This window comes from Lacerta agilis, chromosome 10 (genome assembly GCF_009819535.1).
Source record: "Lacerta agilis isolate rLacAgi1 chromosome 10, rLacAgi1.pri, whole genome shotgun sequence".
NCBI classification, from domain to species: Eukaryota; Metazoa; Chordata; class Lepidosauria; order Squamata; family Lacertidae; genus Lacerta; species Lacerta agilis.
In genome coordinates, this window is record NC_046321.1 from 29,215,857 (window position 1) to 29,236,787 (window position 20,931).

The 20,931-nt window shown below is 40.8% G+C and overlaps 1 protein-coding gene across 5 annotated transcripts in view; it reads right to left on the reverse strand.

Moving 5' to 3' along the window:
- The window catches only part of MRTFA (myocardin related transcription factor A), an 84,570-nt gene that overhangs the window by 14,862 nt on the left and 48,777 nt on the right, over positions 1-20,931 (reverse strand). For all 5 annotated transcript variants that reach the window (XM_033161406.1, XM_033161407.1, XM_033161404.1 and 2 more), the window contains one exon: positions 15,598-15,663. In XM_033161406.1, coding sequence (XP_033017297.1) covers positions 15,598-15,604 — 7 coding nt within the window. In that variant the 5' untranslated portion in view covers positions 15,605-15,663. The remainder of the gene's footprint in view (positions 1-15,597; positions 15,664-20,931) is intronic.

The window sequence follows — 20,931 nt, forward strand, 5'->3', positions numbered from 1 at the left end:
GCTTAGGATATATTCATTCTTTATTACAGTACAGTGGTGCCCCGCTAGACGAAAATAATTCGTTCTGCGAATATTTTCGTCTAGCGGTTTTTTCGTCTAGCGAAGCGGCAATGCAAACCGCGGTTTTCGCTAGACGGGGGAAAAAATTTTTTTCGTCTTGTGAGGCAGCCCCATACACAAATTCGTCTTGCGGGGCAGCCTTCCGCTAGACGAATGCTTTCGTCTAGCGAGGCATTCGTCTAGCGAGGCATTCGTCTAGCGGGGCACCACTGTATATATAATGATTTCAAAACATGTATCAAACCTCTTAATTCTGTTCTAGCCTTTCATAAAGTCAAGAGTTTAAAAACTTAGCATAATAAAGCCTTGCAGCTACACTAGCAATAACCTTAGAGATAACAGTTCAAGTCTTCTCCATGTTCTTAGCAACCACATACCAGAAAAAGGTGTGGGTGTGGGTGTGGGTGTGGGTGTGGGTGGGTGTTTTGCTTATGGAGGCTAAGAACAAAGAAGCGGAGTTAAGACTAGCAGATGTCAGGTGTGACGATCAAGTTAGAATCATGATGCATGCGATCTGGACATTTGATAATTACTCTTGGGCTATGTATTGAATATTCCTGTGCATGTGAAGAGGACAATATTGAGACAAACCAGGATTTTGGCAATGGGTGTGGGTTGCAATGCAACCTTATGACATTCTGGTTCCTGTGCAATGGGACTTGCTTTTCCATTGTATATAAAAACAGCTCTGTCTCAGTGCCAATTCAGAGAAGGCTACACAGCAACCCCCCCAAGAAGAAACACTTTGTATGCAGGCATCTCCTTCCTGGACATTTTCAGCATATGGACCAGATCTTCTATCAATTTGAGATGGTTTGAATCCACACAATGGAGTAAGCTCCCATTGCTCTGTCCCAGCTTCTGCCAACCTAGCAGTTCGAAAGCATGCCAGTGTGAGTAGATAAATAGGTACCACTGCAGCGGGAAGGTTAATGCTGTTTCTGTGTGCTCTGGTTTCTGTCATGATGTTCCGTTGCGCCAAAAGTGGTTTAGTCATGCTGGCCACCTGACCCAGAAGAGCACCACATCCCCATAGTTGCTTTTGACTGGCCTTAACCGTCCAGTGGTCCTTTACCTTTTTTACCTTTTTTACCTTTACCTCTGTCAATTTAAATTCACACCCTGGTATGCTGTCAACCTAAGCCAGCTGAGGAAGTAGCCATTTTTACAAATTGCTTTGAGGCACTCTAGGTTTATATAAATCACTTAAATAAATGCAACCTTGCACTGTTCCTCTCAGAAGGCACATGGACAAGAAAGATTTGATGAAGGGATAATATGACTTCACCAAAGAAGTCTCAGTGTGGTTGAAAATTTCAGCACAAGTAGAACTGAGCATGCAAGATGCATGAAGTCTGACATGTCAACACCAACATTACACACAACCACATACATTAGGATTTGATCATTTACAGCAGGTCCACATGCAGACAGGAGCAAGGAAGACAGGTCAAGCACACTTGTCTACCAATATAAAAGTGGTAGAGAATCTAAGGAGTAACATAAAGAATGAACACCTTCTCTGTCTTTTCTCACCACTGAAGAACTGCCAAGAGAGACCCTATTTTAGGACTCTGATCAACTGCTGCTGAGCACTGTACAAGCCTTGGAAGAATCCTTTGGCAGGGCTTTTTCTCTGCCAGATTCCAGTAAGCTCACATTGGCTAGGACTAATAGGACTGCTGTCTGCCAACAAATCTTTTCTCAGCACATTGTGGTAGAGTGCTGGTTGCCAGCTGAGTACTTGTAATGTGGAATGGTAGCTTCAGTTGCATAGAATCCATGGATCTGTTACAGTGAGCAGAAAAATCTGGGACTTAGGTCCTCCAATCTACCACCAGAAGCAATTCAGCTCCAGGTTAGTGGTCATGCTGGAACCAATCACAGAATATGATACCACACCATATCAATACTGCCTAAATAATGCATCTGTTAAAGGTGTGGTCGTTAATAGCTGCAATTTCCTGGCATTTTTGAGCTTGCGTGAACATGGGAAGTCCTTAACACAACATGTCAAACCAAAAGGGTTTTTGTTAATTGAATTCTGTTATTAAGGTGGTCCCTCTATTCTGATTTTGTGTGTGTGTACACACATGGAAGACTAAATAACTTTGTGTGGAACACAGCAGACCTCTCGTAAAAACAATGTCAGCAAATGCAGACGCAGATGCTTTTTACAGCACACACATCTTTGAGAGCCTTCTTAATAGTGCTGCAGCTGTGTAAGGATAGGGTAACTGAGAAAGGCTCCTGAAAGAATCCTTTCCACTATGTGTTCCCTCACTCTCAAAGGTATTCAGAACTACAAAGTATAAGGGTAGTTTGGTGGTGGCAACAGCAACCTGTTTAAAGAAAAGTTTGATCAGCTACAGTAGAGTAGTAACCAGTGCCAAGATGCCTATGATACCTTTGTGATCCATAGCAAGACAACCAGTAGGAGGAGCTTTCCTGCTATTTATCTAGAAGTAGTTAGACCCCAACAAAAGTCTTTTTTAGTATTCTGAGTGTTGAAATTCTATTGATGATTATGATTATGAAGAGGAGTAACTAAGAGGCCTGTTATCTTTCAACTGAATCCCCCCAAAGGGAAATTCTCATTCTCACAGGTATTTCTATGGAAAACACTTGGCTTGTACTTGATCCCAATGCTGGCACTAATGCAAAGAAAAGAATTTCATTCTTGACCTCTGAAAATGCTGAAGGGAACAAGTCTCTACTTCTCCCACAAGATTCTCTTGGAAGAAACCAAAGATCACTGGTATAGTATGTATTATCAGACTCCATCCAAACTAACCAAACAGCGTACATTTTTCTTGGCTACATAAAAAGTACATAACAAATGGCTCAGAACTGTCAAACAACTTTACCATGTCAGTTAGGAGATTGACCTTTTATAGCATGGCCTTAATATATTAATAGCCAAGTTTATGAACTGCAGTAACCCACACTCTAGAGAAATAGACTGTCATTTTCAGCTTTTCATTTTTAAAAGCCTTCCATCCCTCAGGATTGTGAAAAACATGGAAACATGAAAGAAATCATTGCTGAAAGCTGTAAGACTATTATCAAGTTATGGTCAACAAGATGGCCTTTGCAGATCCAGTTCAAAGCCCACCATTGTTCCGGGCTTATTCCATTCCACCCTAATTCAATGCTTTGGGGCGGTATTCAACTACTACAGCTCATCAGTGCAAGGATTTCTGCTTGTACAACAGAATTTCCCCCTCTCCCACCCAAATCTGCTCCAGAGGGTTGCAGGAACTCATGAAAAAAGTATTTTGGTAGAGGGAGCACGCAGGGGAGATGAAGAGGAGAACATTCCATTTTACATTGCTGACAGAATGTTTACTTAAACAGTACATTGAACACAACCCTTTATTTCCCAATATGGAGGAGAGAATCTGCCCCAAAATTATCAAACCTTCATAAAAATAAAAGCAAGGGATATAGAACTGCCAATTAGGTAGAATATACATATTGAATGTGTGCTGTGTATGCACCCAGCTGTTTACTTATTCTAGCCACTATCAAGGAGGAATGGAGCAAGATAGTACCCAGTCCCTCAAGGACTGCAATGTATAAAGAAAGCATTTAAAGAGGTTGCAGAGTAACCTCTGCAAACCTCTAGGTTCCATGTAACAATCTGTACATAGCGTGTCTTAGATGAGTAACTGCACAGACACCAAGAACCTCACTCACTCCAACCTCTATGCATCAGCAACATGACATAGAAAAGCAGCCATAGGCCAATATTCCTTTCCATGCCCAACCTTCGCTATATTTTGAAGATTTCAAAGATCCTTAAAGGACATTCATTAAGGTGCTGGCAAGCAAACAGTCTGAAAATTGATTCTAACCCAGAGTAGTTGCCAAACCTAACTATACTATCACACTTATTGATAAGCAAGGTAATTAAAAACTTGCTTGAAAAGGAACAGATTCTAACAGTAGGACTTAAGTGGGGCCCTTTCAAGTAACATTGGTGCCACCACCAATGTATCCCTGTTTGATCTGATGAAGTGAGAAGGAGGTACAGTAGTACCTCCAGTTACGTAACCCTCTGGTTACGTAAACTTCAGGATGTGAAAGCAGCAAACCCGGAAGTATTTGACCTGGTTTCGCCACTTGCATGCGCAGAAGCGGTCCTCAGGTTGTGGAAACCTCGGGATCCGACTGGACCTCCGGAACAGATCCCGTCCGCAACCGGAGGTACCACTGTACTTGGAACAGGACTTTCTCTGAGTATTTCAGTGGTAGGTTCATGGCCCAGGCTGTGTTTTCAGAGGCAGTATGCCTCCAAATATCAGCTGCTGGGAATTGCAAGTGGGGAGAGTACTGTTGCCCTCTGATCCGGCTTGTGGTCTTCCCATAGGTTTGCCACTGTGACAACAGGATGCTGAACTAGATGGGCCACTAGTCTGTTCCAGCTGGGCTCTTCTGATATTCTATAGGGGAAAAACCCAAGACTTTTAATTACACCTTAATTTAAGGCCAGTGTTAACAGCAGCAATTAAGACTATTCTCATTTAGAAACTGAAACACAACCAGGGTCACTGCAGGTAAACCAAATCAGTTCCACTAGCCTTTACAAAGGAAGATGCTGGAAAGATAATCAGAATTATCTGCTCTATTTAGGAGCTAAATCGGAAGAGATTTCATTCTTTGAGTATTATTATTTTAGCACCAGCTGAGAAACAATTCAAAGCCATGAAGAAAGTTGTATGTTTCTTCTAATCTAGCTTATTATTTTCTCTTTTCTTAAAAGATCCAGAGGTGTCAGTATATTCAAGTGTTGTTCTAGGTAAAACAACAAGAATGAGACACATTAACCTCCTAAGTTCAATTTTTAAAGTAACTTAATGGTATCAACTACTCATGTAGATAAAAGCCTATCTATAAGAGCTTACAACAGCTTACAGTGTGCTGCCCTGTAGATATTGTTGGACTTCAACTCCCATCATCCCTAACCATTGGCCATGCTGGCTGGGACTGATGGGAAATTTCGTTCAACCTTGGGGTTTCCCCCCACAAGTGTTTGGGTTCTCCCAAGTCTGCTGAAACATTCCTCTTGTGCATGGATGATGTCATTTTGGCTACAAAAGGATTGGTAGCCAGAACTGAGATCACTGTAAGTATACAATATGATAATGCTGTAAGGCTGCCATAGCCCTGTGGCCCCAGGCGACAGATAGGGTTTACACTTGATTTATGGAAGGGTAAACGCACATGTTCATAAATCCAAAAGTACTCTTATGGCTAAGCAGTTGGGCTGTATCTGAATAACAGACACAACATTGTTTATTTTTCTAATAGAAAAGCTTTAGCTGCAAAAGAGTTGTTTTTTTCTTGTCATCAAGAGTTCCACTTCATTTTGCTTTGAGGAATATACACCATTTCTGAAAGCATGTTTAGCTTTAGTGTCATATGCAAATCTGTCCTCAGACAGCACATTGGATCCCAAACAATCAATGCCTTCAAAGGATAAAATAAACATAGATCACTTTACTCAGTGCTTTGAAAGCAGTTTGCATATACCTGTTTTGCAGCAAAGCATGGGAAATATTCCTATGGAGACTCCTTGATGTAGGTGAAGATCTGCACTACATTGAAACCAATCAAAGAGGCTGTTCATGAGCATGGCACAGGTTTGAAGTGTAAGTATTTGTCATAAAATGAACAGAAAATTATATTAAACACTGTAGTGATATTATGGTAGTTTGCCAGTATCCCCAGCAAAACAGTGAAACCTATGTCTTCTCTGTTTTTAAAATTTGGAGCATTAGCTACAATCCAGAGAGTTGGCACAATAAAGGCTTGCGTATATATCTCATAGCTTCTATTTGTGATGCACCATAAGGGCATGACATTGAAGTAACAACTTTTGAAGCTCTCCCAAATGTGCTTTAGATTTGCAACCTCTGAGTGAGAGAAGAGAGTAGATCAATTTATCTTAATGATGCTTTATAACTTCCCTTCCTTCCTCTGTATCCTTGTTCTTGCAGCACTCTCAGTCACCACAAATATGAAACTAACTCCCTGCAACTGTTGGCACATGCAACCCTGAGGCAGGCACGGTGACTGAACCTGAAGTAGCTCAGTGGATGCAGAAGGTCCCAGGGTTCAATCCCCAATATCTCAAGGTAGGACTGGGAATGTCTTCTGTTGGAAACACTAGAAAGATGCTGTCAGTTGGTGTAAACAATGCGGACCTAGATGGACCAATGGTCTGGCTCCATAGAAGGCAGCTTCCTGTCCCACCAGAGCAAACTTGTATTAAAACAAATGTCTCTCTTTGCCAAAGATCCTGAAGTTCCCTGTATGTCAGGAACACATAGTTCATTAAGTCTGGCATAATTTGTTATGCAGGGTAGCTTTGTAGTTCACATTTAAAGTAAACTACAGTATCTTTCCCATCTAGTTCAAATGGTGAGGAAATGAAGCAGGGCAGAGAAATGTTCCTTTTTAGCAGATTAAAATTATGAGAAAAGGCGAAGCCATTTAGATAGCATTTCCTCATTTTCGCTACTTATTAACTGCTCTTGAAACACATACAGAACTTAGCTGAAAGCATGACCAACTAAATACCAGGAGCCATGGGAACAAATGGATTAGTTTATACATGAAATGTAGATAATACACTTCCAGAAAAAGTTAAAGCTGTTGATAGCTCTGTTTTGTGTTCTGCAAGGATTTGGTTAAAGCGGACTACTGCACTCTGAACATAGCACCACTTTTAAAAAGCTTCATACAACCACAGAACACTAATTCAACTGAATGCTGTATATTGCTGGTCTAGATTGTTCATCTTATTGACCACTATATTGGTCACAAAAACAAGAAGTCATTTGCAACCATTCTAGCATCAAGGACCAGAAAGTCAGCTTCAACTAGACTACAGCAATGTACCATTTACTCTCTCTCTCTCTCTCTCTCCTCAGTATATTTACTCTGAGCTCCCTTGACCTACCAGTCCATAACATTAACTAGTTGTAATTCTTTTTAAAATATGTTTTAAGTACTTGTACAATAGTTTTTCATAGTTATTAACTAATCCCAAAATAGAAGCATTCCTTCCAATGTTAGACTTCTTACTAATCCCACAAATCAGAAGGAATTCTATTGAGCAAGCTTAATGATTAAAAGACAAACTGGCTGAATTCAGGCAGAATACTTTTGCTTCCATTTTAGATTGACCACAGCTTGCCATTTCATTTCAGACCCAACACACTTAATTCTTAATTACAGATCTTAATTACAGTTTCTTAAAACAAGACATCTTCATAGTTTAAGAAGCTGAGGTTTTTCCAACAAACCATAGTTAAGGGTTCACACATAATGCTGAACTGCGGTTAATCTAACATGGAAGCTTCTGATCTCTTCCTTGTGGAAGGAGGGGAGAACACATGAGGCCAAGGTTTGCCGCAGTTCATCCTCAAAATGATATATCATTGTTTGGTTTAGTGTTACATGTGCATCTGGGTTTGGAAATTGCAACAATCTGTGGTTTATTTAAAAGGAACCAAAAGCTTTCTACACTCTTCATCATGGCTCCTGAGAAGTGGGGAGAACTCATTGCAGCTCATTTCTATAAACCTGAACCATGATTTAGGATCATGTATGAAAGACAAGTCCATTATTTCTGTAATACCCCAAGCTGGTAATTTGAAGAAATATTGTCATTGGATGCCAGGGACAAATGTGAGTAAAGTTAAAAGATAGGTAATCTTTATAGTCTTTTCAAATTCTTGTTGACAGGCTTCCACCAATGCCGTTCCTACACTGATCACAAAGGGGCACTACAGAGCAGCACAAAGAGTCAAGGATGGGGTTCCTGCAGCAATGCCCTCTCCATCGAGCTTGTCTCACAACAAGGAGAGGCAGGCAGAGGTCTATGTAAAGCACTAACCACATGACCACTGTGCTTGCAAGGCTATATTTTCACAATCAATTTCTGTGGATTTCCTTCCTGCTTGGTGGTTTGGAAGTGTTGACAGTATCCAACAACCTGCAAAATGCATAATGGAAGACACAGGGCAGATGTCTCCTGTGGTTTCACCACATAATTTTATTAAACATGCTCTACAATATGGACATTTCTGTCTTGGAAGATAACTGCACATGAAGCATGTCAGGAAACTAGTAGTCTTTTTTTAGCCTTATATATGAAACTGTTGTGGAGGCCACTAAACCTAATGTTTTGTGTATAGGAGGTGGTGCTAGTTGTGGACACACAATTCAAGTATGGTACAATTCTAGTGATGGTTCTTCTCTGGGTGGGTTTTGGGCGTCTTTTTCTCAACACTTAGGTGAGCTTCACAATTAGGGCATCAAGGTAAAACAAAGTGCATGAAGTGGTAACTAGGACAGGGGTGGGGAACTGAATCCAGTCAGCAGGCCAGATTCATATCCCTCCACCCTTGTGCGCCATGTAACAGGTGGGCAAGACCACACACCACTCAATCCCCTAACATCACAATAGTACCAGGTGACCCATGTGGTATACAACATTTTGAAACACTGCAAAGTCTTTCCAGATGGTGTCTGCATGCAAACTCCTTTTTCAAGTCTAGGCACATGCCTGGTGTCATTCATTCATTCATTCATTTTCTATGCGGCCCTTCATCAGAGAGGATCACAAGGCGTTTTACAATATAAAAACAAAAAAACATATAAAAGGCCAAAGACTCTTTAATTAGCAAAAGGCCTAATTAATATGGTGGCAGGTGGATATGCCTAGACCATATTAGCCTAGAGGGCCAAATGATAAGGTCTGGAAGGCCTAACTGGGCCTTAGGGCCAGACATTTCCCACCCCTGAGCTAGAGTTTTAAAGAAAAATATATCAAGACAATGTTCCCACTGGACAAAATTCCGGTATCTGCTTTACTCTACATTTAAATGCATGAAGTGGCTAATAATGGTGTTGCAAAGTTTTTATTTTGTAGCCTATATGCTATACTATTTTTTATTCCTCAAAAAACAACCCCAAACCCTTCTCATTGTGAGTTGTTAGCTAATTCTCACAACAACCCTGTGAAGTAGGGTTGGGCTAAGATACTAGTCCAGTAAGCTACATGGCTGAATGGGGATTTGAACCCAGATTGGTCTGGTCTCATTAACATGACACTAGTTCTCTACCAAATTCATATGAAAATCTCAAAATATGAAAGTAGGATGCCCAACAGTACTTAATATTCCTCTCCCAGCCTCCCTTTTTGCTGTCATTTGGAGAAGCTAGAAAACAGCTGTACTCTCTCACACTTGTTCACATTCACATTTCAGTGCAAATAAGAGCAGTCTCTTTTCCACTTGCCAGAAGGCTCAAGGGGAAGGCTGATCTTTCACTTCCTTTCAAGTCAGAGATTGTGAAGGAGTAGGGAAAGACTCCTATGGTTCCTCATTGTTCCCAAAATACCACAAAGGATGAGAATCCTGCCTTTCTCTCAAGCTCTCTTCAAGTATCAGAAGACTCAAGGGAAAGGCAAGGTCTACTCTCGCTTGCCCAGGTGTTTGGATAATAAAAGTGTGGGAGAGGCCCCTGCCATTTCTTATTTTCTCCATAATGCAGCAAAAATTAGAGAAACCCTTGTCTCTCCCACAAGCCTCCTTGTGCATGCTAGATAACTCAGAGGAGGAGACTGGCAGCAAGCACCAGCAGAAATTGGCCAGTAAACCTCAATGCAGATACAACAAATATAAAAATCTGCCATATACTGATCAATCTACTCAGTATCTGTCTACAATTTGAAGGGGCGGGGGAGAATCAGAACCAAGGGACCACTGTAACCCCCCCCCCCCACCTCTCTAGCCAATCCTTGAGACTCACCCTAGGACCCATCTCTTATAGGCCCAGTAGATACATCTGACTTTCATGTGGCTGGAACTTAGAGTGTCATGCTGTACAAATGGAAAAGTCCCAATGAAACAGTGTGGCCCTTGGGCTGAAAAGGATTTCCCACCCTTGATCTACAATGGCTGGTGGTAGAGGCTCTCCAGCATTTCAGACATGGCTCTTTCCAAGCCCTACATGGAGATACTAGGACTTAAGCCTGAGACGCCTGCATATAAAACACGTGCCACTGAGCTATGGCCTTATCCTTGATACTCTAGTTCAGGCATAGGCAACCTTCGGCTCTCCAGATGTTTTGGACTACAACTCCCATGATCCCCAGCTAACAGGACCAGTGGTCAGGGATGATGGGAATTGTAGTCCAAAACATCTGGAGAGCCGAAGGTTGCCTATGCCTGCTCTAGTTGAATTGTGTGAGACATATATGCTGGCCTTCAAGAGATGAAAATGTTAACTTCATCTAGAAATGGTGCTTTTAATTAGCTGCTTGAGATAGCCACAATGCATTAGGAAATGCTGAACTGTAGAGTATATGCAGGTTTACTAGCACCCAGTGTGACAAAGCCCATCACGTTTTACAAGTTTACTCAGGGAAAAATAATATTTCACTATTAGCATACCAAGAAAGTTAATGAAGGCACACAATGTGGTTTTAATTCCACTAGTTTTAAAAGTATAAGAAGTAAAAGTACAGCCAACAGCTTGCATTATTCTAAAAGGAGATGGGTTGTTTTGAATGGGTATTTAAGCAAGCTTAAGTGTACTTGAGAAAAATAAATGTAAAAGCTTCCTATTTTGGAACAAACTGCTCTGACCTCAAATCTGTTCTAGGAAGAATGCCCAAAAATGCAAAGATAGGATCCATTTAAGTGAGTAAAAAGGGACCTATCAGGTCCTTGACTGCAATCCCTCTCCCCCCTAGGCATTTCACAAGTTGAGTAAGTTCACAAATGAACTATACATCTAGAATAAGCAGCCCTCAGCCTTGTGTTATACATACTGAACTGTTTAAATTAAGGAAGTTTAACAAAATACTCATATAATCTGAATAAATGGGACTGGAGGACACAACAAGCAGAAGCGTCTGGCCTTTTGTGGTTTCTCTAATTTACAACACTGCCAAGTTAAAATGAACAACTTCTAGAATCTCTCTGAACTGCACACTGGCATTATGGTCAGCCCATACTATTAATAAGGCAAGATAACGGTAAAGGGACCCCTGACTGTTAGGTCCAGTCGCGGACGACTCTGGGGTTGCGGCGCTGATCTCGCTTTACTGGCCGAGGGAGCCGGCGTACAGCTTCCAGGTCATGTGGCCAGCATGACTAAGCCGCTTCTGGCGAACTTGTACTTTATAATGTAAATTCAGTCCTCTTCCTTCTCACTCTGGTGATTAAAGCCTTTATTGTTTATCATGTGCTTGTTTTATGTAAACAATTATTGGAAGAGAAACCCAAAAGGATCAAGCATGGCTTCCCTCAAAAGCAAGGTCAAGGAGTGTCATTATAACATACCTGAATATATTCACACTGAACGTGCACAGAGGCAAGGATGGAGGAGAATTTATGCATTTCTACTATTATAGCAAGACGCGGGTGGTGTTGTGGGTTAAACCACAGAGCCTAGGGCTTGCTGATCAGAAGGTCGGCTGTTTGAATCCCCGCGATGGGGTGAGCTCCCGTTGCTCGGTCCCTGCTCCTGCCAACCTAGCAGTTTGAAAGCACGTCAAAGTGCAAGTAGATAAATAGGTACCACTCCGGCAGGAAGGTAAACGGCGTTTCCATGCACTGCTCTGCTTCGCCAGAAGTGGCTTTGTCATGCTGGCCACATGACCCTCAGCCAGTAATGTGAGATGAGCGCCGCAACCCCAGAATCGAACATGACTGGACCTAATGGTCAGGAGTCACTTTACCTTACTATTATGGCAGCCACTATTCTATACTAGGACCAGCAAAGGTGCCTTGTTTCTAAATTTTCATTAAGATTTGTTGTTGTTCAGTCGTTCAGTTGTATCCGACTCTTCGTGACCCCATGGACCAGAGCACGCCAGGCACGCCTATCCTGCACTGCCTCCCGCAGTTTGGCCAAACTCATGCCAGTCACTTCGAGAACACTGTCCAACCATCTCATGCTCTGTCGTCCCCTTCTCCTTGTGTCCTCCATCTTTCCCAACATCAGGGTCTTTTCCAGGGAGTCTTCTCTTCTCATGAGGTGGCCAAAGTTCTGGAGCCTCAACTTCAGGATCTGCCCTTTCAGTGAACACTCATTAAGATTAGCAATAGTCAATCTCTATCACACTTTAACATCACACCAAGATGCAGAATCAGGGCTGAACTATGCAAACATGGGCTAGTTCAGTTCTCCAATGCTTTCATTAGAACAAAGTATGTGTGCATATATATAAGCTATTTATATACCACTTAACCACTGACGTTTCTGATCTGGGTTCACTCTGGAACACAACGGGGGGGGGGGTGTAGGGGGTAAAACCTGACCCTCATCCCTGTCACTGGAATCACTGTGACACTGGAACAAGCCAGGCCTCCATCTCAACTATCTCCTTGTGCCCCTATACTTTATCCCAATATGGTTTCCAAAAATAAAGCACTGCACTGGAGGCATAAACCAACCGGCCAACCATAACAACAGGACGACTGGCCTCCATTAACAAGGCTCTCTGTATACAGAGATGCACAGCACCCTACAGTCCTTTCTCTACATGCATACTTTATTATCAGAGTGATGGGCATTTAATAGATTAAAAGTACAGTATGAAGTGTTTTATAGTTTGAATCACAGCATACTACACAAAATGCTTACTCTGTGTATCTATGACAGTGATTGGGAAATTGTACACACACCCCCCCAAAGAAAAATTCTGGGGAATGATAGGAGTAGTAGTCCAACATCTGGAGGGCCACAAGGTCCCCATTCCTGATCCTAGCAGCCAAGAGACCTGTGCCTGATAAAGTGTAGTCAATAAACACAAAAGAATGCAAATAAGTAGGACTGAAACAAGAAGTAACTAATGAACCCAAGTAGTCAATTAAAGTTTTTAATCAACCTTCACTCAACCATAAAGCTCACTAGGTGATTGTGAGCCAGTTACACTTTCTCAGCCTATCCTACCTCAAAGGGTTGTGGTGAAGATAAATTTATGTACGTTGCTTTGAGCTCACTGAAGGAGCGGTGGGATAAAATATAATTATTTTGAATGGATATGGCACTTTATTGATCTAGCAATGACTACATATCATAGGAAGGGATGGCAGAGATCTAAAGCCAAGGTTTTGCTTGCTGTCATCAAGGTGGAAGACACTGGTGATACTGCTGCCTGCTCCTCCAGTCAAAAGCCTGGCCAACCAGTAGGGAAGACCGGGTTGGGGGTGGGAAGCAGAAAAGAATGGGTACTGGGTTCCTAGAAGCCCCTCTTGCTGCTTCTCACTGAAGCACAATAGTCTGGGGAAGGGCAGGCAGGCTGTGGGTCCCCAACAGCTCCACCCACTGCTAGAAAGGGAAATCCCCAGCACTTTGGAGTTGCTTCCTCACAGACATGGCCTGGGTCACCCTCATCTCTCAAATTTCAATATACAAAAAATAGCTGCACACTGACATTTAAAATGAAAATTTGATACATCTTATTAAAACACTATTAACTGAAACCTACTTCTTTTCTTCCACATCCCCTCTCCATTTAAAAAAAAACAACCCCTGATGCAACAATATAATTCTTTGGTCTAGAACAAATATTTCTTCTGATCTATCCAATGTATCAGAGTTGTATATGTTTTTCTTTCTTTAAAAAAAAATTATGGAAAGTATGTTGAGCATTTAAAAGTGTTCATTAACATTCTAAATCTAGAATTTATTCATGTGCAAACTTAACTGATCAATTAATGAAGTAAAACTGATGGTTAATTGACAAATGAGACATGAGGATGGCAGTGAAGAAAGGGAAAGGTGAGCTAACCCTAGTTTTGCAATAATGCATTTTCAACTAATGGTAATCTGTTTTATTTGCTATCAATCTATCCTTGACAAGTTTCTTAGACTCTCTCTGCACTAGAGGAATAACATTCACTAATCTGCTTGCCAACTATGTCCGTTTATACTGAAAAGATCAAGTTTTATATTAGTTTTCTGCCTATAATACACCTATTCAAAATACCTGATTGCTCTTAAATTTGTCTACATCTAGTGCCATTGCCCACAAAGCAAGCCAGCATGCATACAGAATCCAGACTCCTGCCTATTGGAACTACAGAGGCAGCAACAGAAACAGCCCAATTAGCTGCCATAACACTTTAAAAGTATCCAAAAATTTAACAAATCCATTATAAAGAAAGTCACTTGGAAAAGAGCCATTCAATATGCAATTGTTGCTACACATTTTACTACAGTTGTCAATACTGAAATTAAAGATGCAGAACAGGTCAGCATGAGGCACTGGGGGGTCTGTTAGAGCCCCCTTTACACTGTGGTTCTGTTTGAAACCCCTTTGCTCACAAAAGACACAAACAGCTCAAACCCCTTTGCTCACAAAAGACACAAACAAAGCAGAGAATCATAGAACATTTTTTTTAGAATTTGACAAATTTTATAAACATGCCAACTAAAATCATATGTCTGAACATGAAGAACAGAAACCAAACGTGAACAGAATCATTTACTAGTATCAAGATATAGGAAAATATATGTGCAAGACAGGGCCCTCCAAACTCCTCTTTATTTGCTTTTCAGCTTTTAGAGAGCCAGGAACTTCCCCCAGAAACAACTGTGTACTTCCAACTAATCAACAGACAAAAATGTTTATAGGCCAGCTTCACATAAAGTCCCAATTGTTATTGCAACAGCTAGGACTTGCAAAATAAAATGTTGATATATCTGGATGCTGCTTAAAACTTGAATAAAAAAATCCTTCTAACCCAAAATGAGTCGTGTAGTACTCTTGTAGCAAAACAGCAACATGATATTGGTACACTGAGCGATGGTTGCACAATTCTTAGCAGAGCCAACACCTTTGTAAAGGCGTCAAGGCAAATACAGAGCATGTAAAAATAATTCAACTGCTTTTCTACCAGCCCTCATGTTACTTCTCCTGATGCATTTGTCTATTTGATCATAACTTTTCATACACTAAAAAGTTATTTTCAAAGTGTTCCTTAGCCCTGCATATATTCATTTCATCGTTGACTTTAGCCACACCTAATGAACAAGCTATTGCAGCACTTGTCACCGTGCAACAAAACCTGCTGTCTAAAGGCTACAGTGGAATTCTAAACAGTAGCAAATGCAGAAAAAAATCTTTGTTGTTTGAACATTTTATAGCCAGGGTACTACTAAACATGTGTGCAGCCACACTCCTAGCTCAATGGCAGGAAGTATGCTAAGAAAATGACTACCATGCACCCAGTTTTTCACATGTTTCTAGCATGGCAACATCTTCCCGTAGGTCCTTCTTTATCAAGTAATACAGCCACATCTTAATCTGTGCAGCAACCATTTTCCAGAAAATAGATGCTTAGGGTACCAGTCCTAGAAATTAAAAATGGCACAAGGCTCCACACACCCTACATGGGGACTGAAGTGGAATGGATCTTGGAAGGGCAGGTGTTTCAAAGCTCTCATCTCAATAAAAGACATTGTGTATTCAAAGAGAAAGAAGAAGTTTAAACAAGCTATACTTACGAGGCATGATCCCTTGGCTAACCAGCTCCTCGCGTGTTCGTCGCTGCTGGAGCTTCAACTGTAGCACTGCAATGAGGCAGACAAAGAATTAAGTGCGGAACAGGTTACTGTGACATGCCACAATGCAGAGCATATTTTTCTCTTCATTTTCTTTTCTTTTAGCTCCAGAACACTAGTGTGTAGGAGAGAAGCCCTGTCATCCCCACCCAACTCTTAACTCTTGCAATTGCAGAAGTGGCCTCAGGCACCAAGGTTTCCGTATTCTGCTGTAGACAGCGGGGAGAGGAAGTTACAAAGCATTTTAGCAGGTTGATAAAAAAAATCCACAGAGTATGAAAACAGGGCCTGTTGCTCAACAACTCCTGCAGCACCACAGTCCTTTGCAAATAATGAAAGCATAAAAACATGGGGACCACACAAACAGACTCTGATCCAGTAAAATGTAGAAATTCACATTTACCAAAGTTTTCATTCATGTACACCTAAATTTATCACTAACAACTATACTTATCAGTTGCACGGCTTGTCCCTATTTCTTACAACCAACAGGTTGTACCAACACTGTTTCCAAAAAATGAGATTCCAAGAAAAAATCCTCTTAAGGATTTGAAGAGTTCAGCGTAAACCATCTACAAGTTTATACTGAAGGGCACATGACATGGATCAGTTTCTTCTGAATCTGAATGTACTTTAATTATCCTCACAATCCATAGAGTTAGTGACACAAGGTATATTTTACATACTGTCTCAATGTATGCCTACAAATCATAGTGTGGTATTAAAATATACTAGAAATTGTGAGAACAAAACAGAAATAAATTCTGAGGAACATATCTGCAGGAAAAGGTATTATGTTATGTGTATCTTTAGACATTTTTCTATGCAGAAATAGACACAAAGATAATGAAGCTGAGTATACCCATAGCTATGGATACACACAATATGAATATGATATATATGCAAATCATGTTGCAATTATGTGCTTACAGAAGGTGCTGATACAAGTTAGCTGCCCCATTTAACTGAAAAATTATTCTTGATATGGTCCTCCACACTGTGCTTTAAGAGGCACCAACTAAAGCTGTTTGGGCTGTTAGGGTTTGAAATTAGCAGGGCGCCAGGAACATTTTACGCCTAAAGATTCTCCATTTGTGAGTACCACAAAAGGTCTGGGTGCCATTTTTTGCGCCTGGCTGACACTCAAGGATTAGTGTAACGTATGTGCTTTGAAGCCTCAGAGTATATGTTACGGATAGACAATATGTTAAGGAGTTTAACAATAAATAGTGTTTTGAAAACACCAAATTAAACATACAAACTGTTTAAAGTCTGATACAGTGGTACCTCTGGTTACGTACTTAATTCGTTCCAGAGATCTGTTCTTAAGCTGATACTTTCTTAACCTGAAGCACCACTTTAGATAATGGGACCTCCCGCTGCGCCGCCAGAGCACGATTTCTGTTCTTATCCTGAAGCAAAGTTCTTAACCTGAGGCGTTATTTCTGGGTTAGCGGAGTATGTAACCTGAAGCGTATGTAACCCGAGGTACCACTGTATTAACAATGTGTCACTTTTGTGAGTTGCACATTAATTCATGCTTATCAAAATAATAAATAAAAAGTGTTGCTGACCCTCCCCCCCAGTGGAGACTACATTATTTTGGTGCCCACAACCCAGGTCCCAGAAGCCATTTGGCTCCTAGTTTTTCTATCCAAGTTTTTAACACTGGTTATGGTAATATAAAACCCAACTTTTGTACGGCCTTTTTATGACTGTGCAAGTTTTGATTTCCTAAAGATTGAAATAAGTGGAAGATAGAACTTTTTTTAAATTGCTTTCATAAGCACAAGGTAATCATTTGTTAACTATTCAGGTGACACCAGTATTACACAAGTAAACTTAAAGTAATTCTGCAAGATGACAACATACAAGCATGTTTGTATCATATCCTGAGTGCCAAAGTTTGCAAAAAGTTACAATATAAACTGGGATCAAGTCTCTTTAGAAGAAATATAGATCAAACAACTTCGAACATCACAGACACATTCAGAAATAATTTCCATAGAGGCAGTTGTTTTAGTGTGTTGCAGAAAAAAACAAAAGAATCTTGTGGTACTATAAAGGTTAACATATTTATTATCGCATTAGCTTGACTGGACTAGCCCACAAGTATACATCTTTGAGGTATTAAGTACACAATTCTATATTGCCTTCATCTGAAAAAAGCATTAAAAATAATCTTTCTGCCAAAACAGTGTAGCAATCAAGTGAAGCCACTGAAGGGTGGGTCAAAATAGTACTGCATGAGCCGTTTGAATCGGAAGTGAAAACACCCATTGTAACCAGATGAAAGTATATGAGAGGAACTTAAGGTAGGCTGAAAGTAGTTACTCAAGAAGCCTGCTAGAATGTAATGCTGAAAGGCTGTTGTCTAGTAGCATACGCTTTCTTGCTGAAGAGAATGGAACAACTCATCTAAAATCGTTAAAGCTGCTAGGAGTCTATTGCTAGCTTTCCAAAACCCACTTTCTTTTAAAACACTGTTTTAAAATATTTACATTGTTGAAGTTTATAAACACTGCCCCAACTCAAAATTCTGTTTGTGCTCTGATATGTGCGTAAAAGTTCCTCACCAAAGCCAAACCAGTATGGGGCTAGCAGTTCCTGCTACTTTAAGCTTTTGGGTAACTAACCATCTTGCATCCGGCCCACATCCCCACTTCCCACTCTTTCCAATCACCTGCATCACCACCAGGCTTTTGCATCTGATAGCAGGTCTGAACCATTTCCCTTCCACATCCTTTTCGGCAGCTAACTGAAAGCGTTTCTAAACTAAGCCCATGACCCCCGCCCCCACTTGGAACTCTCTACATTTGATTAAAGTAGGCAGTCAGTTCAGGCTTGCGGGGTGAACCTCAGAGTGAACCCTCTGGCCACCACTGCAGTGGGCAACCGCAGCTCCTCTCTCCTGCTCTAATGAAGTGTCAGTGGGCCTCTCCACAAATGACGGCAGAGAAGATGAGGAGGCGGCAGCCAAGGCAAATGCAAAGGAGGATAAAGGAGCAGCAGCAGCACAGAGTGAGAAGTGACCCTCAGCATGTTAAATTAAGTAGGCACTGCCCTTTGGTGATCAAATTCTATTAAGACTATTACCTATTCTCTTTATACATTGTGCAATTGTGATCATTTTATTTATGTTTTGTAAATTTATAACATTTAAAACATAATAAATAAACGCAACATTATTTCATCTCAAGAGGCAGCTGGGGCTTGTCAACCTGGGAAGGCAGCCCATCTAGGAGGAGAAAAACTGATCTTAAACCTCCACTGTTTTTCGGGAGAAGAAAAAGCTAAGGAGGAAACCCTGGCCTACACAAATCCAGACTGGAGTGCCTAAGACAATTGGATGGTGCCTTATATGCTTCCTCCAGCAGCCAAGCTGGTGCCAAACATATTGCTCTGCTTTCCTCTTGACCACCATCAGCGAGGCCGGGGGGGGTGTCTTGTCTGGGCAGCCCAGGACCTCCATACACACTGCCCAGGCTTGTACCCTAAGGTGGTCACTTGGTGCTGCTAACACAATGGTTTGACTTCACCCCCAGAGGCACACTCCATTATTTCTCAAGACAGATGGATGCTATCATCAATTTCAATTCAGCACTAACTGCTAAGCTACCAATGCAAATAAGCCATTTAAAGAGCTCAAAACCACCCTCCCATCCCCAATTAATCTGAACTTTATTTGAAAAGGTTATATTCCTTTCTTGCTATGGTGACCCTGACAGCTAGCAACCAACTCATATGAAATGTTCATATTCCCTTCTGAATCATGACTGCTCACAAAACATACTCAGCATAGAAGGTATTTGGTTGCAAGTGTGAGACCATTAAGAAATAAAAAAATTGAAACTTTTATTCAGATTTTATTTAATAATACATAGATCCATTTGATCAATTAACAAAATATAAACATAAATACAGCATTTAACTTGTTCATTTCTCATTGTTATTATGTCTTATTTGGTAATGTTTTTTTCTGTAAAATAAACCAATTTGATATCACACTACCAGTTTTCTTTGCTTATTTTATATCACCTTTAAAAAGAAAGAAAAAGAGAAAAAATTCTCCCCCCACCAAAAAAAATAAATTAAAATTTAGACTTCCTGTTAATTCCTTATGTTTATACATATTCTGAAAATATGAATGTACTTAAATCAATAGTCATTATTTGAGATACTTGTCTATTACTGTTAGGTTCTCAGTAGTTGCCCATGAGTAACCAGTCGGATTCCGCTGTTTCTTTTAGTTTCTTTATTGTGCAAGTATATACAGTGCAGAGCATAAAAGTTCACGTCTGTCTCATCCTTCTGCAGAATCTGGGAATGACTCTTTCCGGTTCTTTGCCCAACATAAAAGCCACGGGATGCAGAACCCCCTCCTACCATCCCTGTGCCTGGCCCCTCTGCGCAAGTGGGGAGATGGAAGAGATGCGTCTCCCCCTGTGCCTGAGTGGTGTGAGTGCTCTCCTACCTTCCCAGAGCCCTGGTCTGCACCTCCCTGGGCAGTCTCCCCTTCCCCACTAGAGGGACTGCTGCTTTCCCCGCAGGATGAAGAGGAATTGCTGAGAAGGTGTTGCGGGGGCTCTCTATACCCTGAAAGCCCTTGCACCACTCTATGCTGAGGCGAGGACAGTTCCCTGACAATTACACTCTAACAACACTTTGCATCCTTAAATTTGTTTTTCAACTCATTATCTTTCTTTAATTTAAGCTGGCATAGTTAATGAGTTATTGCTATATTTTTGAACGTATTTCTTATATCCATCCCATTTTTTCATTAAATTGTTGCTTTGATTTACCTCTAAGACTATTTGTCAATTGAGCCATCTCTGCATATTCCTGTAATTTAGCTTGCCAGTCTATAATTTTTGGAACCTCCTGCTCTTTCCAACCTTTAGCCACAAGGATTCTGGCCACAGCCGTTGCATATAAAAACACTTCTCTTGATTGCTTAGGAATATCCTTATCAAATATACTCAATAGCAATACCTCTGGTCTTTTTAAAAAAGTTATTCCCAGCATCTTTTTAAATTCGTCATAGATCTTGCCCCAAAATATTTAATTTTCCCACACGTCCACCACTTGTGGAGCATATCGCCATTATTCCCTCCATATCTCAAGCATACGTTCGCCAAATGCTTATCCATTTTTGATAATCTGGAGGGGGTTAGATACCATCTATGTACCATCTTTAATATATTCTCTCTAATATTGTAACTCGCAGTAAATTTCAAAGTTACATTCCATAAATTTTCCCATTCTGTCGTCATGATT